At 47.6% G+C, this 25,018-nt stretch overlaps 1 protein-coding gene across 5 annotated transcripts in view; it reads right to left on the reverse strand.

Moving 5' to 3' along the window:
* Window positions 1–25,018, reverse strand: part of AMOTL1 (angiomotin like 1) — a 147,463-nt gene that overhangs the window by 56,604 nt on the left and 65,841 nt on the right. For 4 of the 5 annotated variants that reach the window (XM_059708115.1, XM_059708111.1, XM_059708113.1 and 1 more), the window contains 2 exons: window positions 16,988–17,137; window positions 10,026–10,947 (listed from right to left, as the gene is read on the reverse strand). In XM_059708115.1, coding sequence (XP_059564098.1) covers window positions 10,026–10,947; window positions 16,988–17,137 — 1,072 coding nt within the window. The remainder of the gene's footprint in view (window positions 1–10,025; window positions 10,948–16,987; window positions 17,138–25,018) is intronic. The other variant, XM_059708116.1, reaches the window with a different exon arrangement.

Here is a 25,018-nt window from a genome sequence, read left to right on the forward strand (position 1 = left end):
TCCTCTGAGTGCTGACTCCTGGCAGCTAAATGTCAAACTCTGGAAGGCAATTTGACAAGGGTCTCCTGAGCCCTCCCTCACAGACACCCAGCTATTCATAAAGATGGCCACACAATAAACCTGGCAGATCCTGACAATTCTGACCACAGGCCTTGCCTGGGTAGAAAACTAACATCAGCGGCTCCACCTGAGCTGGGGAGGAATTTCCCGACCAGATTCCTCACGCCTTCAATCCAGAAGCCCTTCCATTTCCTGTGAAAAGAGCTGGGATCCGGGTTCCCCAAGGCAAGGTGAGCCATGGAGCCAATGTGGTTCTTTAGTCCTTAAGTGAGCTTCACCTTCCAGCCATCCTCAGATTTCAGAAAGGAATGCTGCCCGAGGGAGATGTAAGCCCTCCCTCCCCTCCCTCTCCACACCTATCACACAATGATCTGGTCATCCCTTTAGAACTAAACCGTGTGTGCACCTTGATGGAAATGTGTGATATGTGTCGGCCCGTGTGTAGGAGGAGGTCTGTGCGTACGAGGTCCAACTCCATCCCAGGAGGGAAATGCCCCCGAGGGCCATTCACAATGCCCAGCTTTCACCCAGGTTCCAGGTACGCCTGTCTGGGGTGAACCCACAAAAACCACAGATCTGTTACTGAGTAAGTGCATTCCTGAAGGTTGGCGAAGTCCTGCCGATCATGTCTCACGGAAAGAGGTGACCTTGGCGAAAGACAAAAGAACCACACAACACACCGCCTCGACTCAAAGGCAGACGCCCATTCCCACCTCCTAAGCCAGTGGTTCTCAACCTTCCTGATGCCGCGATCCTTTAATACATTTCCTCATGTTGTGGTGACCCCCAATTTCATTGTTACAAACTGAACATAATTAAAGCATAGTGATTAGTCACAAAAACAATATGTAATTATATATGTGTTTTCCGATGGTCTTAGGCGACCCCTGTGAAAGGGTGGTCCGACCCCCAAAGGGGTCGCGACCTACAGGTTGAGAACCGCTGTCTAAGCACCCCTTCACGCTGCGTAAAATGCAAGGGATACACGCATCAGTCTCCTCGGAGCTGAGGGACCCAGCCGAGCCGACAGTCCTGGCTTTTGGAGCACCAGGCTTCCCTCTGACCCATGTAGCTTTGCCAAGCTTAAGGGACAGGAAAGAATAGGCCTTTCCAAAGTGGGGAGTCTTCTATTAAACAGAAAACACTGGCCTCACAGATAACTTGGTGACACATTCAATACACTCCATGTTATAATGGACGATGTGCAGGCAGGGGAGCAAACCTCTATTACTTGGTCCCACTACTCAGCCAGCTTTAGGCTTAGAGTAAATGCGGGGGAAAGAGTGTTGGGAAAGAATAGGAAAATTTCACACAGGATCATCTGAGTGCTACGAAACAACCTATCCCCAGCTTCCAAAGAGAATACTACTGATCAGCCACCAGTAGGATAAGGATCTCATAGTAATGGGGCACAGAGAAAAGGGAAAAAGGGGGGACAGAACCACCATTTATTGAGAAACTACTGCGAATAGAACTCCATGCTACCACATTGTCTACTTTGTGAGCCTATTTCCCGTTAGATGGTGAAGTCAGAGAGCTAGCTTATTCGATATCATGTGTCTCAGTTTCCTGGGACTATATGCCATTTAGCTCATCGTTACAGGACTTAAGGAGTTAGTATGTACAAAGTAAACCTTGGACAAATGTTGGCTAGGAATCACCATTACTATAACTATCATTTGTAATCCACAGCCCCAATTCGGAGCCTAGCACTGAGTGTGGCATTCATGAGAAGTCCAGTAAAATTTTCCTGTTATGGTTCACATTGGCCGGGCACTTACCACAGTCCAGCCACCGTGGTATGCACGGCCACATGCACCATCTCATACTGACCTACCGCCAGTCTCTCTGTTCAGATGAGAAGAGCAAAGCACGGGATGGTAACTTGCAAAATACGTGCAACAGAGATATTAGGAACGTAAAGGAGATCCAAGCCCTGGCTTTCTGTTTCCAGGGTCTAATGGAGCTCACCATTTCCCTGTATTGGTGAAAGCAGAGAGGGCAGGTCCTCTGCTCCTGGGTTCCTGTGGCCCAGTCTGAGCCACCACCATGTCCACAATTCACACCCTAACACCCGAGGCTCCAACACCCTCCCGGGGAAACACGAAGGCTAGAAACCTGCCTGAGTTGCTCTCTTATAATCAACTGAGGCTCAGAGAACGTGTGCAATTTGTCACAAAGTGGAAGAGCCAGAATGCCAACCCCCTTGAACCTTACTTTCCCAAACTCACAGCTTCCCGATGGGTTTTCCCTTTGGTTGTGCAGACACTGTAATAGTGACAGATGTTCATATTAAGACTCAACTCTTGGGTGAACTATGGTCATAACTATTGCCATGCAGGATGGATAGCGATAATCCTCTTGTTTGGAGAAGTCACTCATTTAATTCAGGACAGCTGGAATTGTGTGAGGCTTCCTGAGAAAGTAACCTGAACTTGACCCTCTCCTTTTGAAATTCCCATACTGCAGAGCTGTTTTTCAGGATAAACAGGGCATTTGACTTGGCTCAGCCAGCTATAATTCAGCTTAAAAACTGGAGAAACTCCTGAGTGCTAATGCTGGTATTCAAAACACATGTTTAGCTGGTGGAATCTAAACAAGGCTCCACGGCCTCATTTTGTTACGGACAATGCATAGTTTTTCATCCAATAGCCGTGGGCCTGGCTTACCTTTTGGCCCCACACAGCAACTGATTTTCACAACTATATAAACTGCAAATCATAACCCCCCACTTTGGAAATGCAGACTTACTGCAGACATGCTCCTTCCTCCTCCAGCCATTTCCAACTCAAGGAAGATGGGATCGTCAAACATGCTTTCTCCAGCACGTTCCAAACCTCAGGCCCGCCAAGGGTCCGCCCTGCTCTTTAGCACATGTCTTTACGCTTGTTCACGATTTAATCTACATTCTGGCAGCATTGTTGGGTTGACATGGGTTTCTTGTGGAGAGAGAGGCATTCTTTCTAATTTGCCACATGTCCTCCGGGGCTCTGTCCCCCTTTGCTCCCTGCCTCCTCCCTGCACTGTCACTTGGCATGTTCCCAAGAAAATGTCAATAACTTTGACTCCATCTATATATATAAAAGGCTAAGTAACTAACTGACTGTCTGTCCAACTGGCTGACCAACCAACTGACTGGCTGGCTGGTACATATGATGCACACTGGCAATCCTATATAATAAAAGCCTAATATGCTAAGTGTCTGGTCATCTAGTCAACCATTCAACCAATCAAAGCATAATATGCTAATGATATGCTAAGGCCACTCAAGCGCTCGCTATGACATGCACTGACCACCAGGAGGCAAATGCTCCAACCGGTAGGTAGCTTGCTGCCAGGGTCCGGCCGATCGGGACTGAGGGAGACAGGCCGAACACACCCTGGAGCCCTCCCACAGCCCCTCCATGGCTGGCCAACCTTCTGCATCCCTCCCCCGCCCCGATCATGCACCGATGGGGTCCCTTGGTCTGGCCTGCACTCTCTCCCAATCCTGGACCCCTTAGGGGATGTCGGAGAGCTGGTTTTGGCCTGATAGCAGAATGACCAGTTTCTATGACGTGCACCGACCACCAGGGGGCAGATGCTCAATGCAGGAGCTTCCCCCTGGTGGTCAGTGCACTCCCACAGGGGTAGTGCTGCTCAGCCAGAAGCTGGGCTCATGGCTGGACAAGTGCAGCGGCGGGGGCCTCTTCCACCTCCGCAGCAGTCGGACATCCCTGAGGGTTCCCAGACTGTGAGAGGGTGCAGCCCCCCCCCCACACACACACGAATTTTGTGCACTGGGCCTCTAGTTTAAAAATAAACATTGACTCGTGCATGCACAATACATATAAAGTTCTCACTGGCACCAATCGCATGTGTGTATTTCAATCTGTCATTGTTGATAGTGAATTTGGCCGTACTGTTTACATTCTGAAGCTGAAAGAAAGCGGCATCATCGCCAGAATATGTCTGAAGACCAACTATTGGCACAACATACGTCTGAAGCCAAAAGAAGCCAGCGTGGTCAACAGAATGTATCTGAAGAACCAACTATTGGCACAACATAACTCTGAAGCTGAAAGAAAGTGGCATCCTTTCAATGTGCACGAGTCTGTACACCGGGCCACTAGTCTTAAATAAAACCAAACCAGGAGCTTTTCTGGGTACAAATGCACAGTGCATTTTTTAAAGAAAAATACAAGAGATTCAGGGGATTGGTTGCACCATAGGTCCCCCCCCCCCCCAATTGATGCAGGAAATTGCAAGCCCCCTGCACAGATGGAAGGATGGTGGAGGTGATGACTGGTGGCGATGAAGAGAACTGGGTGAGCGCACTCTGTGGAAGGAAATCACAGCCCTCTGCCTCTGAAATCTCATAAGAAGATGCTTTATCAGCTTAGGACAGAAGGGCATTCATGCTTTTATTAAGTATCCATCTACATGCTAGAAAGCAAATCCACATATTCCTACATGAATAAAATATTAACAATAAACAGGCTCCACTCTTCTCTCTGCTTCCAGGCAGCTAGTAAGTCAAGCCCACTGTGCCAAATGGGCAAGATTTAGCCCAGAGAAAGGGCAAAAAAGGCAATGGGGAGGTTCAAAGAGGAGAATATGCTCGTTTTACCAACAGAAGTGACCTTTCCTCTTCTTTTTCATTAAATGTTTTTATTGATTTCAGAGAGAGGAAAGGAGAGACAGAAACATCAATGATGAGAGAGAATCACTGATTGGCTGCCTCCTGCATGTCCCCCACTGGGGATTGGGCCCACAACCTGGACATGTGCCCTGATTGGGAATCGAGCTGTGACCTCCTGGTTCATAGGTCAATGCCCGACGAGCCACACTGGCCTGGCAAGTCTGGAATACTTAATCAGTATTCTGGTCCTCCTGAATAAAAACAAGAGGTAGGCAGAGTGCAGGCTGGACAGCAGGTGCGATATGCAAACCTGATTAGAAATTCACCGGGTAGGCCACACAGTGAAAACGTAAATCTTTGCATCCACTGCAGCATAGAGTAGACACATATACATACAGTGTGAACTCACGGGAGGCGCAGTGTGGGACAACAGATCCAGGGTGCACCCTGGCTCCTACAATTCCCAGCTGGTGCCCGTGACTAAGTTACTTTAATCTCTCTCCCTAAGCCTAAGGTTTATCACCTGTGAAAACAGAGATATTAATAGTATGCATCCCTTAGGAGTGTTGGGAAGATTAAGGATAACCCACACCAGGCGCTCGGAGGTGCAGCCTCTTGCCAGCACCACCTGTGCTCCACTGTTACCTGCTAAGGGTGGCAACGGAGTTCTAGAAACTGAAAATCAGAGCTAGTGTCAGAGAACCAACGTTTAAGATCAGAATAATCTAACTACTACAACATACCCTCCCCAAATTTAACCTAGCTGATAATTGTTAACTTCCAGGAGTTAACACTAACTAGCAAAGTTTTTCTAATTGTACTGACCTCATGTTGGTCAAAGTACAGTGATCAGGCACTATAATATCTTTGCAAAGTTATTCAGTGTCCGAAGTCTTTTATTAAATGTTCACTACAATTTATCCAACAATTTCATTTCTAAATAATGATTCCTAAGGAACGAAACCAAAATATGGAAAATTTGATATGCATGATGATGCTCACAATGTTATTCATAAAGTGATGTAAATTATATACTTTATGAAATGCAGTAATAAAAGGATGGTAATGGAAACAAACATTGTGGAAAAACATGATAAGATACTATCTAACAAAAGCTAACATACTAAACTCAGTATAGTCTATGATTATAACATGTGAAAAAATTAATTTGTATAGGGGAAAGTTTAACAGTGGGCATATTACAAAAGTAGAATATTTTAAGTGATTTTTATTTTTATTTATTTTTTAAAATATATTTTATTGATTTTTTTACAGAGAGGAAGGGAGAGGGATAGAGAGTTAGAAACATCAATCAGCTGCCTCCTGCACACTCCCTACTGGGGATGTGCCCGCAACCAAGGTACATGCCCTTGACCGCAATCGAACCTGGGACCCTTGAGTCCGCAGGCCGACGCTCTATCCATTGAGCCAAACCGGTTAGGGCATTTTAAGTGATTTTTAGCATCTTTAGTTTCCACTTTGGGAATATGGACAGATTTTTGGGGGAAAATAAACATGCATTTGACTAATTACTCCTAACTGCTCTGATAAAAATCAGATCATCCACCGATGTTCATTCATGCATTCACTTCCGTTAACGGCACAGCCAACATGAGCCAACTCATCCCCCTGGAAGTGCTCTATTTTCACAAAGTGAGTCAGAATCAATAACCAAATGCTTGCCTTTTTTTTTTAAAGACACAATTCTCCGTAAACAACCTGTCCCATTCTCACCCTGTCTTCATTCCTACCCATTTCCACTTTCAAGATGCAGGAAAGGGAAGAGGGCACAGGAACAAACCAGAGCCCTGTCCATGTCGGCTCATGGTCCCCGAGTCCCCACCAGCTACCTCAGCAAGGTGAGCTCACCTCAGTCCCCAGTCCCCAGTCCCCAGCCCCACGAGCTCACCCACACAATAGTCGAGCTGTGCACTAGGCCTTCCCTAGTGGCCCCTTCATGGCGCTTCCCACCAAGGGAGCCTATCGCGCTTTACAACAATCCACCGCACATCTCCATCTTTAGCAGATCAGAGCAGGTGAGAGAATAAGTATTGGCAACACACTGAGCCCATTTCTGCAGCTCCAGGCAAGGAAAAGGACTCAGCGATCTCACTGGGAGGCCTCCCCTCTTCCAGGAGTCTATGGCTTATTGACCCAATAGCCTGCGGCTTTCTAAACCATCACCATTAACGACAAACAGAAAACCCTTTAAGCACAAGGGAATGTGTCCGTGAAACCGGAGCGTCCTGCTCATCTTTTGGGTCAAAGATGACTTGTACATCACTCAGTGTTGAGTTTTAGATCCAGCCCCTGGAGCTCAGGCCACAGCGAATGCAACTGAAGCAGAAACGGTGTGGAGGCAACTTTGTTTACCCCGTCAGCCAAGGCTGTGCCGCCGGAGCCACGCTGGCTGGCCACGGCCAGGCTCACAAAGGGGCCTTGTGGTTCTGGGGCCCAGCCTCAATGGCCTGTCTGTTGCGTCTCCCGGGACATTTTGATGTCATGTCAATCTAGCTGCCAAGTCTGGCAACTGGCTCAAATCCCTCCTGCATTTCTTTTTCTTTTGACATCACACATTGAGACAAATGACACTTTCCACAAATAAGGGGTAGATCTCCAAGAAGTGCTTTCCTCCTCCCTCTTACTATGCCTCCCACCTTATATCCCACCTACTGCCAAGTAAAGAAAAGCAAAACAGCCCACTTTATGCATTGCCAACCGCCTTATTAACAAACAGTGCCTCCAAAGGGGAGGAAGGAGACTTCACCTGGGGATATTTTCACCTTCTGTCGAGCTCTGGAGGTTGAGTTAAAAATTCAGGGAAAAAATGTGAACTATTGCAAACTAAACCCTGTTACCATTCCATGGGATAAAACCCCATGGATTATTTTAAGCAGCTATGGTAAACCAATGTGGTGCAAACAGCAGAGATATGAAGACTACTTTATTTTCCTCTTCAAACCGATAGTTTTTGCGTTTAACTTTCTCCTTTGGCTAAGGAACTGAGAAAGGGTAAGAACAGGAGCCCGAGCCCCGTCCTGGATTCCCCAGCGGGGTCAGACTGTGCCCACGCGAGGAAGGAGTTCTGGGCCTGTCAGGAGTCTAGAATGTTGGCACACCGCTTCAGAGCTGGCTTTCCCAACCTCCTGGGGGAAGGTGTCAGCAGCTGGGTGGGGAGTGGACGGCAGGCCAGCTCTCTCTCTGCCAAGGCCAGTCACTCCCTTTTCAGAAGATGTAGACCAAGGTCTGCCCTGCACACCACCGCTGCGGTCGCAAGGAGAAGCCTCAGCACATTCGATTTAGAAACAGATAAATCAGCCCCTTTGTGGGAATGAAGACTGTCCAACAAACAGGCCGTGGCCACTTGTCTTCTCTCCTCATGCCCCACGCTCTCTCTCTGCAGGCAAAGTCAGCAACATCTAAATGCTGGCAAGCGCCCATTTCCCCTCAACCGCCTTATTTTCAACTGCCCTATTCCTCAACGCCCACACGTAGGCAATCACTAAATCCTGTCAATTCTATTTCCCCTCCTCTCTTAGCACATTTTGCTCCCCTAGCCAGTGGTCGGCAAACTGCGGCTCGCGAGCCACATGCGGCTCTTGAGCCGCAGTTTGCCGACCACTCCCCTAGACCATGGTCTCAAACCTACGCCACCTTCCCCATTTCCTATCTGGGCTACTGAAACTGTCCCTGGAGGTCCTCACAGCCTCCATTCTCCCTTCCCTCCAATTGGCCCTTATTGCCACTGAAGTCGCCTTTTGATTAAACACCAACATAGCCTCTTCTTAAAAACAATTGTTTATGGCCCAGCTGATGTTGCTCAGTGGTTGAGCGTTGACCTATGAACTAGGAGGTCACAGTTTGATTCCCAGTCAAGGCACATGCTGGGGTTGTGGGCTCGATCCCCAGTAGGGGGCATGCAGGAGGCAGCTGAACAGTCTCTCTCATCATTGATGTTTCTCTCTCTCTCTCTCTCTCTCTCTCTCTCTCTCTCTCTCTCTTTCTCTCCCCCTCTCCCTTCCTTTCTGAAATAAATAAAAATATATTTAAAAAATACAAACAAAAACACAATTTTTTTAAATATATTTTTTTCATTGATTTCAGAAAGGAAGGGAGAGCGAAAGAGAGAAACATCAATGATGAGAGAGAATCATTGATTGGCTGCCTCCTGCACGCCCCCTACTGATCGGGGGTGGAATCAAGCCTGCAACTTGGGCATGTGCCCTTGGCCGGAATCAAACCTGGGACCCTTTAGTCCTCAGGCTGACGCTATCCAGTGAGCCAAACCGGCTAGGGCCAAAACCACAATTGTTTATGGATACATTCTAAACTTCTGAGTATGATGACACTTAAGGCCTTCACCCACTGGTCTCAACTTCCACGTCCAAACACATCTTCTTCCACCTCTTACCACACCCTATCCCACCAGAACTCTGCAGGACGGCAGCTCAATTCAGACAAAACCTCCTAAACTGCCTGCAGCAACGATAACCCCCCTGCATAGTACATCCTGCTCCTTCACCGCTAACCCCCAGCTCTGATTTATCCCTGAAGACCCAACTCAGATGTCCCTACTCCCTCTGGTTGTGAGTCATCCCGGCGCTCTCTCACACCCCTGTCCTAAAACAGCAGCCTGCACTGCAATGATGTGCTCAGATGCCGGTCTCCCTGGAGACAGTGTTGCAGGTCCTCGAGAGTAAGGACCATATCCTTATCTCCGAACCAGGGCTGCACAGGATACATTCTCGGTAAGTGTTGCTGACCCCATCAACCAGTCAGAAGAGCAGCTAAGGGTCATGGAGGGGAAGGACTTTGGCAACCAGGAACACTTGAGCCGAGCTCCAGCTGCCTCGGAGTGTGCACTGTGGAAATTTATTAATCTCTCCAGGCTTTAGCTTGTCATCTGTTGACTACGGGGATGGGACTCTAGGATTTCTACGGTCCCTTTAACTCCACCGTCCCAAGCATTTAGACTACATTTTCCTTTAAAACCTACAATGAAGAAACACCCTATAAAACCCATAGTAATAATATGTTCCAGGAGTTCGGATGCTTTCCACAGAGCCTGCCAGGAAAATTCCCGCTTTGCCTGGCCACCAGGCAGAGCGCCCACGGACGGCCAACAACTCAGGCTCCTCCTCTAAACTCATAAATCCCCAACTGCCCTCGGATCGGTTCCACTCGACATATTTTGGCCCAAAATTGGCTTATTCAATAATATGCACAAGAGAAAACAACAACACCCTGATGACAAAAACCTAACATGCCTTGAAAATGACAAATGCTAAAACCGTGATTGCTGCGTTTTGAAAAGCCGAGTGAAAGGGCTAGGCTCGATAATCACCTCGTTACCCCATACTCCGGGGGTGGCTGGTACCTCAGGACGGCCACTTCCGTTCTCGCGGGCTGCGGAGCTGGGTAAGGCTTGACCATCTCGTGGACCATGCCAGGGTGCTGGTCGCTGTAGAAAAGTCCGTGCTCCTGGGTCTTGCTGACCGGGGACATCATTTGCTTGGGCTTGAAGGGGTACTCGGGTGGCGGACCCCGGGGGTCCAGCACTTTACCTGCAGGCTGGGCTGGGGCGGGCCCCCCTGCCGCCTTGAACCCCTTGCCACTCCCTGAGCCAGGGAGGTGCTGCTTAACGCCATTCCTCTCCAGCGACAGCTGCATGATTCTCTCACTGAGCGAGCGGACGTGGCCCTGCTTAAGTTCCTTCAGCGCCTCGTCCTTATGCGCCTGCCCGCTGTTGGCACGGTTCACCGTGGGCCTCCCCTCAGTCCGGGCCTTCTGGCTGGTGCCCCCCGCCATGTAGTAACCGTGACCCACGGCCCCCTGCGGCGGCGGCGGCGGCGGCTGCCCCCTGAAGAACTGGGACTGCGCTTTGGCCTCCTCGTAGGTGGGCAGCTCCTCGTTGTTCTGCTGAGGCTGCGTGGACCGGACCTGCTTCTCCATCACCGTGTTGTCCACCTGGTGTTCTTGACCCTGCGGTTCCTGGCGTGCCGACTGGTAGACCATTTGTGGGTCTTCTTGGGTGAGGTTTTCCGAGGAAGAAAAGCTGTTTGTCGGGTGGGCTGGTCCTGCACTCCCTGTGGCCTGGTGCTGAATGGCCAGCAAGTTCATGTTCTCGGTCGGGGTGCCATAGCGCAGTTGTTCCTGGATCAGCCGCTGCAATACTGTTCCAGCTGCCGCATCCTCGGAACCTCTCATTTCCACCTCTGAGATCCTCAGGAAGTTCGGGGCGTGGAAGTTACAAAGAGGATCCTCAACTACAAGGTGAACATAGGAAAAAAAGGTATCAGGCTGTTCCACAGCAACATAGGTCTGTTAGTATGTGGTAAATAATGAACATTCTAACCGGAGTAGCATGTAACAAGGTTTTAAATCCACCACCGCCTCCATGTACCTGCAGTTTCTCATGGAAGTGCTCCTCCAATTCTAAGTGTCTCTAATACTCTCCCTTCTCTGGCCTCCTACTTCCTCCTAGGCCAGTGATGACGAACCTATGACACACGTGTCAGAGGTGACACGCGAACTCATTTTTTTGGTTGATTTTTCTTTGTTAAATGGCATTTAAATATATAAAATAAATATCAAAAATATAAGTCTTTGTTTTACTATGATTGCAAAGATGAAAAAATTTCTATATGTGACACGGCACCAGAGTTCAGTTAGGGTTTTTCAAAATGCTGACACGCCGAGCTCAAAAGGTTCGCCATCACTGTCCTAGGCCTTGCTCCCTCCTTCATCCCTGCCCTTTCCTTTAATCTTCCTAATGGCCCCCTCTCTTCTTCATATAAACATGCCACGTCTTTTCCATCTTAAAAAAATACAACAAAAAACCAAAACCAAACAATAAGAAACCCCCGTTCATGGCCTTACCTGCATGTACCTCTAACACCCGGCCTCTCTCCTTCCCTTTTCCCTTAATTGTCCTCAGTGAGCAATGGACGCTTGCTGTCTCCACTTTCCAAATGCTCCAGGCACGGCCCTCCCTCCTGCTCTACTAACCAAGCCCAGTGAGAATTTTCCAGCTCTCATATGACACAACCAACCCTTCTGAAGCGTCTGGCCTGGTGATCGCCCACCTCCTGAAATGCTCTCCTAACTCGGCACCCAGGTCCTGGCTCCGGCCTCTCTGCCCACTCCTTCCCAGCCTACCTTTTCTCCACCTGCCCCTCAATTCTGGTGTTTCCCACAGCTCTGCCCTCAGTGCTCTCCCACCCTCACTCAACAGAATCTCAGGGGCATCACATCCACTGCTCATCTTCAACGACTGACCCATGACCCACATACCTACAACTGCCAGCCAATGGTCCGTGAGTCCTTCAAACGCTACCTGTCCTCCCCACCCCGAGAGGCCTACCCACCAACCAACCCCCCACATCCCCGCCTTGTCTAATTTTTGACAAACCAGAAACCTGAGAGTTTTCTAAAATTCCTTCCTCTCCCTTACCCCCAACACCTGGTCAGTGACTGCTTGTCAATTCTACCCCCAAAATATCCCTCCCAACTCTCTTTATTCCCATGCCAATCTCCAGGTTGATTATTAATAACCACAATACAACCACAAGAACCATTTTAAAGTGCATATGATATGCCACCGCACTACATTCTCTCCGTATACTCATTTGTTCCATATGAGGCAGATATTAATTCCCCCAACCTTACAGATAAGGCGAGAGGTTTAGGAAAGGTAAGTCAGAGGTCACAGAGGTAGGAAGAGCCAGGATCTGATTCGCTGCACAACAAGATCTGTGTTCATTCCACACTTATAAGCCCTTGGCGTCTCATCCCAGACCATTCATTCCAACAGCCTGCTCATCTATTTCTCCGACACTGGGCTCATTCCCATTTCCAAACCCACCCCTCAGGCAGCAACCTGTCTCCCACGCTACCTGGAAGACTGCTCAACTGGAAAACCTAGTCACATCAATGCTCTGCACAAAATTCCTCAGTCACTAGTTACAAGATGAAACTGACATTCTATCACACGGTGTAGCGCAAGCATGTCAAACTTGAGGCTCGCGGGCCACATGTAGCCCGCAACAAGTATTTTTGTGATCCAGCCAATAATTATATACACAGGAATATAAGAAACATTTTACTAAAAATTTCATAACTTAATTTTTACAATATCTTGTTATACATAACTAGAGGCTCAGTGCACGGTGGGGTTCCTTGGCCTGGCCAGCGATCAGAGCCAATCGCGGCCATCTCGCCCAGTCCCAATCAGGCCAAAAGGGGCTGGCTGGCTGGGGAGGGACCGTGGGAGCGCTCTAGGGCATGTCCGGCCCTTTATACCCAGTCCCAATCGGCTGGACCCCAGCAGCAAGCTAACCTACGGGTCAGAGCGTCTGCCTCCTGGTGGTCAGTACGCATCACAGTGACTGGTGGAAAAGTAGAATGAATGGTCAAATGAATGGTCAGACACTTAGCATATTACGCTTTTATTATACAGGATTATTAATAACGAGCTAGAACGTTCACTAATGACTGATTACTAATAATCGTGTTGCACTCATTTCCCTTACCTGCCTTACACTACCAAATGGTGTAGACGCACCATTTCTCTCCACTAATACTAGCAGCAAATATTTTAGCAGCAGATTGCCACATCACTAGTCTTGAACTGACTTGTTTGGTGTGCACAACAGGAAATATTTCGCTTTAAGAGAACAAGAAAAAATAAGTTTATTTGCGTTACGCTTATTAATTTGTGCAGTTATTCAGCGTCTGGTAAGTTCATGTTCAATAAAATATTAGTTTTTATTAACATGTTCTATTATTTTATGTTAACAATTACTCGTTTATTTCAGCCCTTTGTATTCAGCATGTGTCTATCGAAATAAACCTACATTTCTATGAAAACTGAGCTTTTTTTTTTTTTTTGCAGCCCATGTAAGCTTAAACCTTGTTTATTTGGCCCATGTTAGCCTTTGAGTTTGACATGCTTGGTGCAGCAGGTGCCGCCTGACCTTCCAACAACATTTCAGGCCACCACCACCCCACCCTCACTGGCAACCCCTTGGAGTTTAAGCTCGAATTACACCTAAGAACATATAGATCCCAGACATGCTGGCTCTCTCTGGCCTCAGCCTTTGCTCACATTCGTCCCTCTGCCTAGAAAGACGCATGTCCCCATGTCCTCCTGGGGATTCCTCGCCATGCTGCATGCGATAGCTCCAGAGCTGCCTTCTGAGCAAGTTCTTTCCTGCTGCAGTCCAGCAGGCTCAAGCCCTCCTCCAATGTCTACTCCATTGGCACAGATCTCGGTAGATCAGTGATCACCGGAGATGGCAATTATTATCTACACAGACTCTAAACTCCTGAAAGGTGAGGGTCATGCCTTCTTATTTGGGTCTCCCTAGCACACTACCCAGTGAGGGGGATCAAACATTTAACCAGTAAAAGGATACGTACACAAGCTCCATGAAATATAAAATTTAGCCCTGGCTGGGTGGCTCACTTGATTGGAGCATCATCCCGTTCACTATAAGGTTGTGGGCTTGATTCTTAATCAGGGCACATACCTAGGCTGTGGGTTCGATCCCTGGTCAGGGTGTGTACAGAAGGCAACCGATCGATATTTCACTCTCTCTTCCTCTCTCTCTAGAAATCAATGAAAGCATATCCTTGGGTGAAGATTAAATACACCCACACACAGGGTGTCAAAAAAACGTATACACACTTTAACAGCTTATAGCTCAATTCTAAAAATGAAATGTATTTTAATAAACATTGTCTTTAAAATTATTCAAAGTGTGGGAAACCCTATATAAGTTACCCCATTTCACAACAGCACTAGTACGTAGCGTATTGAAGATAACGTGTAGCATGGTAGTAAAATCTGTACCACTTACCACTGGCATGACCCTGAGCAAACCACTTACTCTCTCCTACCTCGACAGCCTCACCTGTAAATTGGGGAAGATGCAGTAGATCATCGCTAAGCAGCCTTCAGTTCTACAATGCCATGCAACGATGGCTGTGTTTCTATATATACATAGAACACGTCATTTCCCCCAAAGCCGTCTCTCTTTCCCAAGGTTGCCTTTTTTTAAACCTATAAATGGCATCCTCATATGAGTCATCCTGATAGAAATTTCAGATTTACTTCTGACCTTCTGTCTCCTTTGCTCCCTCCATTTGATCAACCACCAAGCTAGGTTTTCTTAATCCACAGTGAAATGAGGAAAAAAATAAAAGTGGAGTAATATGCTTATCTATAATAATAAAAGCGTAATATGCTAATTAGACTGGACGTCATTCCGGATGAAGCTGGGGCTGCAAGGGAAGCCCGGGTCCCAGGTGCCAGAGGGAAGCCGGTGCTGGCAGCCAGGGGAAGGAAGGCCTACTGTTGCATGAATTTCGTGCGTCGGGCCTCTAGTATATATATATAAATACTAGTATACGCATACTTCCACATTTACATGAGTATGCACATAGACACCTTCCATTAGGTTTACTGTCTTCTTTTGGCAAGGATTATATACCACTTATTCTCTTTGGTATTACAATATGAGAAAAGGTGACAGTAGATGACATCTTTAGTGTCTCAGCAATAGCAAAGACTGTGACTCTGGCTTTCATGCCCTAGGCCAGTGGTCAGCAAACTGCAGCTCGCGAGCCACATGCAGCTCTTTGGCCCCTGGAGTGTGGCCCTTCCACAAAATACCGACTTCTGTGCACGGGCTACGAAGTTACAATTGCACTGTACATGCGCGCCCGCTTCTGGCTCTCCTAACCAGTGGCTAAGATGTCCTGAATAGCCTCTGAATATCTCTAGCCTCTGGCCTCTTCTCTTTTCAATCCACACTGTATGTATTACCTGTCTTCCTCTACTAGACCCAAACACCAGCAGGTGGAGAGTTTATCTGCTACATTCACACGCTGCATCACCAGCGCCTAGAACACGGCTCTGACCACAGAAGGCCTTCGGGAAATAATGGCCGAGTAAGGTACAGAGCTCTACAGATGGTTCCTGAAGCGCAACGCTGACCATATCACTCTCCCCGTCTCCCCAGAACCTCACCTGGGACCTCAGGCAAATTGCTTGGCTTCTCTGAACCCCTCTCCCCTGTAAAATGGGCAGGCTTCCTATCTGCCTCAGAGGAGTGCACGCGTGGAGTACATTCAAACGTATCCCTTACCTTCAGATAACTGCATCTGAAATATAAATCCGAAGTTCAACAGCAAAACATTTTAAACAGTAAAAACAGATCATGGAAGGTCCACGCAAGGTGAACTGCCAAATAATCGTAGTAAGTGATGAACGACCCACGGAAAGAGCGATCAGTGTGGGTTGAACTGGGCCACACTCACTAAACAAAGACGGACTGAAACCTGCTACATCAGGCTTCCCGACAGATGCGGGGGCAGGAGAGTAAAAAAGGACGCCCTTACCCTCAGGATAACTGATCCGAAAGGCTTACTGGAACAAGCAGATTCAAATAAAAATCATTTTTTATTTCATTAAAATAAAAATGCATATCCAGAGGAAAATGAGGGTTTTTTTGGATGGATAATAAAAGGAATGGGGTCTCATCGGGCATGAAAACGATTACATTCTCTTTTCACAAGCACATTCGGACCCTGAGATCCTTCCTAAAGTGGTTTTAAAAATTCCCTTACATGCCCTAAGCTGGTTTGGCTCAGTGGATAAAGCGCGTGCCTGCAGACTGAAGGGCCCCTGGTTCGATTCCGGTCAAGGGTACATGCCTGGGTTGCAGGCTCGATCCCCAGTAGGAGGCGTGCAGAAGGGAGCCAATCAATGATTCTCTCTTATCATTGACGTTTCTATCTCTCCCTCTCCCTTCCTCTCTGAAATCAATTAAAATAAAAATTCCCTCATAGTTTTATCTCAAAAATAGGCAGGAAATTTTTACAAAGGAGAGTTTCCTCCCTACTATAGTTCTGAATTTCTTCTGAACTTCTGAGTTATTTGCAAAAAGATTAAAATGAAGTAGAAAGAAGGAAAAAAAAAAAAAGAAGGAAAGATTCTAGGAAGGAGTACCAAAAATGTATTTAGGAATTAGAGAAAAATTAGGAAATAAATGGTATAATTCTGAAGTTCCTACATACCTAGGAACTCTCTCTGCTGACTCACAAGTTATAGTGAGATAGTCTATTAACACTGTAACACAAACATTAAAAATAAGGCAACTGCCAAAAAAGAGACAGCCAATAATCCCACAAGCTGATTTTTTAAAATGAGCACAGAGAAAAAAAATTAAGCAAAAGCGCTAAACATGAGACACATCAGATCTTTTTTGTGTTTCCAACACCAGTGCCAGTAAAAGAACTTACCACCTTTCTCCCTGATGGTACCGCCGGCCTCCACCGTCAAAGCAGGCGCTTCATGCCTCCCCGAGTAGAGCGGGAAGTCTGGGAAAAAGTAGCTGGGGTCTTCTAGAATCTGGGCGGGACTACTGGGGCTGTAACAAGCAGGAGGGGGACCTGCGGGGGCGGGGGGAAAAAAAGCCAAGTGTCCCTTAGCGTTAGCGCCAAGTCCTCCCCCCCCCCCCCAACGTGTGACTCCCAAGAGCCCGCGGGGCATCCTCCCACATTTCAACGTGCAGTTCTGTCTTTTTGATTCATAAAATTCCAAAGTTACTATTCAGAATTATCACTCAGCCGGCCACCCACCAAATGACCCACAAAGTCAAAATAACAATCTTCAAGACACGCGGAGCGGAGGCTCGGACGCTTTCACACAGCCGCAGCCCTGCCAACAAGAACCAAGTCCCCAGCGACCCTGGACAAGTCGCGAAGCTCCGAACAGGCAAGGAGGGGCACAGGACAGGGCGAGGGAGAGGCCAGAAAAGGAACCCCAGGATGGGGAGAGCTGCTGGCTCTGGAATTTAAAGGACAGAGAGGGGCGGTCTCTTCGCCATGTGTCAGCAGGAGTGCGTCCCAGCCTGGGACAGAGCACTCACCCTACTCTAGGGTTTGGGGGGGGGGGGGGGGGCCCTGTGGCTGGTGGTTCTGGCCCTCGGCCACACACTGGCCTTTCGCTCCAGGGTATCTGCTTCGCACACAAAGCGGCGTGTGCTTCCTGCTCCAATTAAACGTGACACTGTGTTCAATCCCACAGTCACTGGACACGAGATACCGCAGACAACGTCCTGGGAAGACTCAGCAGCTGCCGGGGTCCAACCCCAGCAGGTCCAGGGGTCCCCTTCCCGGCAAGCAGCAGGGCCCCCAGTCCTCTCTAGCGCTGATTTCCCTGTGTGGGCACCCAGTTTATGGCTCTTTTTGGCAAAGGAACTTGGTTTATTACTCTGGGGGAAAGAGTCATGCTGTTTTTTTAAAATTAAAGTCCTTGCCTAAAAGATAGTTCTATCATAAGGAAAATGTTTCTCAGCAGTCACTTCAAACTAGTAATTTGAAACGTATCGCTAGGTTTGCTATCTACCCCTTTCCCACAAGGCCGAGGCTAGTAGTAAATAACATTATTCTGAGGCCCCAGGTGGGAACTTACTCATCGTCTTTCTGAGTTTCCTTACCTCACGACATATTTGTAGGTGTGCTCACATGCATCATAAGCATGTTTGGACTGGAGAGAAAACAGTTTTACAAGTAGAATATTTATCCTATAAAGCTAAAAATAAACCATGTTGTTGTGACTTTCACCGTAAAAATGAAAATAAGCCAAGTATGAATGAGGAGTATACGAAGACGAGCCTGAAATCACAGTCCCAATGAGGGTGGCGGCTACCTGTCAGCATTCTCCTTTTGGCCAACCTGCAAGGGCTGCCCCTGGAAAGAAACTCACTCTCTGGGCCTCATCCTCTCCAACTATAAATCTAAAAGCCTAGGGCTAAAATTAGGAATTGTGATGGCCCAGATCCAAAGGCAGATCCTGACCTGGCTTCCACTTCAGGCCGGTGGAAAATGTTGGTGGAAAATTGCAGATGGGCAAGGTGCAATCGTGGCCATACGTTAGAATGACCCGGAATTTTTAAAATCCTCGTACCCAGGCCTCACCCAGATCTGTTCAGTCAGATCTCCAGGGACAGGGCCCACACACTCGTATTTTATAAAGCTCCTCAAATGACTCCAAATGTGCAGCCAAAGTGAGAAGCTCTCTGTCAGCAGAGAGCAGCACACACGGGCAAAAAAGCAAGACACAAAAGCACATTTCTGCACCGGAGTCCCACTCCCCACCAAATCAGAGTCAGAGAGGTGATGAGAACCCACGCACTTCAAGAAAAGAGTGTGTGATTTTTATTTTTATTTTTTTACAGATCAGAGTCAGGAGTGGACTAAGAATTCTAAGTGGTAACGGAGAGCAAATTGCTAATAAAATTGAGGCCTAATTAAGGATATATGTGTATGTGCATCTAATATATAAAAAGAAGGAATATGCTTATGAGGTCAGGACTCCGTAAGGGTCATGACCAGCTCAGGAGGTGGGGCTGGGTGGGGCTGGGTGCACCCGGAGCCTGAGAGATCAACACAGAGATCAACACAGAGGGGCGCCTGCTCCGACCCTCCGCAGCCAGACTGCAGCTTAGGCCTGCTCCCCGTCAGTAGGACATCCCCTGAGGGCTCCCGGACTGTGAGAGGGGGCAGGCTGGGCACCGGGCCTCTAGTATGTATATAAAGGAGAGAGAGAGAGAGACAGAGAGAGAGAGGGAAAATATACACTTTCAATATGGAGCCCAGTTAAGAACTGTGCTATAAGCCATCTCCAGTCACTAAAATGTACTTTGATTATCCACACCTGGAAGCAAGAGACTGGGGATTCCACAGAAATCTCAGGATACCACTCCCACCCTGTAAGCATGGCTCGGGCCCAGGGAATAAGTAATGGTCCCATTCCTTTTGTTGTTGTGTTGTTGTTTTTAGAGAGAGGAAGGGAAGGAGAGAGCAGAGAGAGAGAGACAGAGAGAGGAACATTGATGTGAGAGAGAAACATCGATCGGTTGGTTGCCTTCCATACATGCCCTGAGCGGGGACTGAACCTGCAACCCAGGTATGTGCCCTGACTAGGAATCAAACTGGCAACCTTTTGGTGCATGGGGCGATGCTCAACCAACTGTGCCTCTCTGGCTGGGCAATGGTCCAGCTTTTAAAGGAATCTGCGCCACTCAAGGACTCTGTTGGCTCAACAGTGTGTAATCCATTCATGTGTTGCCTCTGGGGGCTTCATAAAGACTATTTCCATGTAAGGTCCTCTGTACTTAGGAACCTGCAGGCGCCTGTTTCTTTCAAACCAGCACCTTGTCTAAGGATGACCACTCACACAGCTTGTCTGCATGGGGAGAGTGACAAAAGCAAAGGGCAGCAAGCTAAGGTGAGCGAGCGTACAGGAGTCAGCGCTCTGGGGACTCCCCCTCGGGGGAGGGGCCGTGCAGCTCCCAGGGCCCAGCCCCACAGGAAAGCTGGAGATCTGTCTGTACCACACTTGACAAAGGGGGGAATTTGGAAATTCCAGTTGGAGGGTTCAACATTTCAGCCCTATATTGACTATGACCCATGTCACCACAAATGGTTCCCTTTCTTTACAAAACCTGCATGTCATTTGTCAGCAAGAAGAATCTTTGCTTCTCCGTCTGAGCGTGACTGCTTTTGGCTTGCTCTTAAAGCACCACGACCTTCCTTCCCATTGTGGTCTTAAGCTGTTACTTCCTTTGTATGTGTCTTGAGGCCTTTACGTGATGTGACCCTGAACAAGACTTTTTTTCCTTACTCAACAGTAGCAATAACAAAGGGCCTCAGTGTTGGAGGACAAAATGAATTAAGGCAAAATGAAGCCGTTTTCCGGGGAGTCAGGGGCACGACATGAGTCCTGGTGACCTGCTCAACAGCCTCACCTCCACCATGACTAGTTACGACCCTCAGATCAGACCCTGAATCTGTAACCAGGGCAACGTAGCAGGTTCTCCTTTAGGTGTAAACACTGTCGGACACTCAAACTGACACCCCACTATCACCCAACACTCACGCAGCTGGGAAATCGCCCGGCCTTACATGCCACTTGCTTGCACATAACCACCCTGGCCTTAGCCTCAAGTTCCGATCTCTGGTTTCCAAGGCTGTCTACAACCAGACCCCTCCTGTAGATGCCGTCAGTCTCGCTGGTCCCCTCAGCATCCCGCGAATGTGTCAACCTCATTCTCCAAATCCTGGCTAACAAAGCCATCCTCTAGCTTCACAGCTACTGTAAAGCTCTCTCCAGTCCACTGACCCCCTCAGTTTGCCTCCACACCTTCTCCTACACTTTCCGTCCTTCCCTCAGCTGCCACAGCGATGGTGATCGGAAGCACACAACTCAGCACTTACACGTCAACTGCTCTCAGAGAGTGGATTTGGAGGGATCTTTGACCTTGTCTGTAAACGAAGTAGGAGACCATCCCAGAGGACAGTGCCATATTCTCCATCAGCAAGTAGCAAGAGGGCACACACCATATATACTGCTCGCAGAGAGTAGCACGCACATGAGTGGTGCCCATCTTCCAGCGTTCCCAGGGCGGCACCCCCAGCCTGTGCCAAATGACTGCTGCAGAACACCAGGCGGTTGGTGGGTAAGTGCTGAGTGGGGTGGTGTGCCTCCCATCATAATGCTGACTCCCATTCTAAGAACACAGCCAACATGACAACACAATCTGTCTCGAACCACAGCAACTCATGTCTATTGCCTTTGCACAAACTCTAGAGAAACTCTGGCAGCTCTCCCCAGGTTTCCTCCATCTGGGGGGCCTTCCTCCCCTACGAGTCGAGGAAACGCTTGCTTGGCACACACTAAATGCCAAAACACATCCTCGGAAGCTCTACTCTCAGGCCACTTCCTCCAGGAAGTCATCTACCCTTCCTCCCCTAACATGCACTCATCTGTGCTGCCATCTCATTGCAGGCATATTTATGCCACAAAATAATACATTGCCTATGTCTTTAGGTTTTTTTCCTTGACCATTCAGTTGATTCACAGTGAGGACCCAGTCTTATTCATCTTTGTATTTCCAGTTTCTAGCAGAAATAAGATCATCATAAGTGCTCAATACATATTTATGGATTCAGTGAATCATCCACAGAGGTTCACAGTACCTAGCAGTCTCAAGCACTATATGGACACTCGATAAATATTTATTAATGGAATTAAGATGCATTCTTTAATAACCAGTTATGAACATATTCTTAATGCTACCGAGCTTAAATTGAAGGTGAGTTTGTCTTTTTCAAACTTCTCAGGAGACCAAGGCTGGGAAAAGCTACTGGGAAGAAAAAAAAGCCATCTCGTGCTGAAACGGACTAATGACAGTGCACTGTGATCCAGTTCCCGCAGGGGCTTTGTACCTGATGCCACAGTAACCGCACAGGGATTGTGCAGCCTGATCACAAGCTTCCATTACAGAAAGGTGCTGCTTCGGCCACTCCACCTGGGCTGGGCCACCCTGTCCTGGGCCAGGCCCTCACTGCCGGGCCCTCTGCCGCCCGTGGCTCCTGCGTCCTTCCCAGGTCTGCGAGCAGGAGCAGAGCCTGGAGACCTCGGAGGGTGTGCGCTCCCTCACCATAAAAAGAGGAGCCATCCCCAGGCCCACCAATCACACAGAGTCAAAGGGAGTAAACAATGAGCGTATCTATAATAATAAAAGTGTAAGATGCTAATTAGACCAGATGGCCAGACAGCAGAACGACCATCCGGACGACCTTCCGGACGAAGCTGGGGCTGCGAGGGCCGAGCCCCTTGCACGAATTTCGTGCATCGGGTCTCTAGTCCATAATAAAAGGATTTTCTCTACAAAGAGGTAATAATTTTTCAAATTTGGAGCTTAACATAAAATCCAAAGGTTATTTAAGTATCTTGACTCAAACTGCACACAATATCAAAGTTCATATTTCATGTTGATATATTTGGTTCTTAAATTATCTAAAACTAGAAGTATCTAGAGACTCTGGAGATTCTTTTCCTCAGATAAGTTTTTTTAAGCCACTTTATTGAGATTTGACTGACATGTAAAAAGCTGTACAGATTTAATGTGTCCAGCTCGATGAGTCTGGGGATAAAAGTATTAACCCGTGAGCCCACCACCACCATTAAGACCACAGACATAACCATCACCTCCCAGTGTCTCCTCCCACCCTGTTTATTATTTGTGTGTGCTTGTGTAAGAACACTTAACATAACATCTACCTTCTTAGCAAATGTTAAGTAATACAATAATAAAGTATTGTTAGCTACAGGCACTGTGCTGCGCAAGAGATCTCTAGGACTCATTCACGCCGGTAAGTTTTAACAAATAAGCCCTGTATTTATTAAATAACTGAGATTTAAATAATCTTTAATCATATTTGTTTATACCTATCCCAGGACCAAAAAGGAGCTCCTTGGGGTGGCTGTGGCACACATGGTTCTTATTAGTGTGTAAGCGCCACTGCTTAAACATGTTTCTATCACTGTATGTAAACATCGAGTACTTAATATTTTTTGAACAAAGGAAAACAAACAGGATGGAAAGCCCTCAGAAAAACCCACGATATAAAATGACAACATGAATGCACATTGATGCCCCTCTGAGCTCTGCCTCTCACCCACCCTAAGGAGGGAGAGGAGAGGTCAGACGCTCTGGCTGCCCCTGACTCCTCCAGCTTCCTGGGCCCCATTAGCGCCTGTTGTCACAGCTAAGTGACAGTGCCATGTCCATCAGGGAGCACTTTCCCAGGGACTGGGACTCTCAAGAGACAAGTACATTTCTTCCCATCACACGCACCCAACTCATAAGTCAACATCAGCTCCCAAATGAACTACATAATTTAAAGCAACCAATATTCCCAAGATACCAAACATCCATTTAGCAATCAGAGTATAACCAATATAAGCAGGAGCTACCATTTATTGAGGGCCTATTAAGTGCAGGGATGATGTAAAGCTATCGCTAGTGATCACCACCCTGTTCCCATTTCGTGGAGATGGGGACCAGGCTCACATCGGTCAGGTGATGCCCAAGGCCACAGCACTAGGCACAGCACCGCCCCTCCAACAAGAAGGTCTTTCCACTACGCCTTCCAAAGGCCCTCAAGAATCCTTCACTTAATCCTAAATCGTCTTTCCCTGACTCATTTCTTACATTAAAACCAGGAGTTTCAATGACATGCTTGCATTTACAGAAAGGTGCTGTTTCGGCCCACTCCCCCTGGGCAACCCAGCATTGCCTGCCACCAGCAGTGCAAATGTCAGCAAGAGGGAAAAGGGCACGTATGTCTTAGTATTATTATGAAGATAGTTTTTAGGTCTCAGGAACCTTCAGGGTTCTACAGACCGCACTTTGAGAAACACTGCTCTATGTGCCCTAGCCTCTTCTAGGGGGAAGGGACTGAAACATAACAAAACTTAAGATGAAAATGGCTGCAAACCAGTTAGAACTGAGTCACCTCCCTGCCCAGGCAAAGGAAGATGGTGAAACCTGAAGATGGCGCCCAGAGGCCCTCTGCTGCACAGCGCGGCTTGAACACGGCTTGTCGGGTGAATGGACCCACTGATTAAAGAAAATGTATCGGAGAGAGCGCGCAGCCCCTCCAGAAAACACCTGCACATGAATGCATCTCCCGGCCCTTGGGGAATTTTTATAAAAAGGAATACAAACCTGCAGTGATATTTCACTGGCAAAATGTCTCCATGAGATTACTTTGAGGAGGTGGAGAGAAAGGAAGCTAATAACTTGCCCAGCAGGAAGTCAGGCAATCCTTGGACACAGGCAAGGATGTTGAGGCATGATGACTGGAGAGGAAAGAGAATGATGCTGTCAAGCCCAAAGACTGGAGGATTAGAAGGATTGAAAGGATAAAACAGACAGAAGAGAAAATATCTGCTACATGGAAAAAGAGGCTATGTGTGCCTTTTGATTTGGTAAGTCTGTTTCTGAAACAGTGCAAGAATCCAGGGTGGGCCATTTATGAGCTTTGTGAACTTAAGCAAATGAGTTAACTTCTTGGTGCCCATTACCTTCTCAGTAAATGGGGGTAATAATATGGCACCTACTATGCCTGGCTGTTATGGAGATTAAATGAGACAACAGAATGGGCTAAACAGTGTCCCTGCACATAATAAGTGCTCAGTAAATTCTAGCTTCTTTTTTTGAGAATGGGGAAATGGAATGGGAATCGCTGCTATAAAATTCACTTCCCAAAGAGGATCAAATCAGCGAGCTTTTAAAAAATAGACCGCACTTTGAGAAACACTGCTCTATGTGACCTAGACGCCCAGATGCTCAAGCAGATCAGAGATGAAGGCTTTTAGAGTTTTTTAGGTCAGACCGTTCAGCTGACCGACAAACTAGACTAAAATTACATTTTCAATTTTCCAAGAATTTGAAACAAGAAAAGTCTTAAATACAC

The sequence above is a fragment of the Myotis daubentonii genome, chromosome 9 (assembly GCF_963259705.1).
Source record: "Myotis daubentonii chromosome 9, mMyoDau2.1, whole genome shotgun sequence".
NCBI classification, from domain to species: Eukaryota; Metazoa; Chordata; class Mammalia; order Chiroptera; family Vespertilionidae; genus Myotis; species Myotis daubentonii.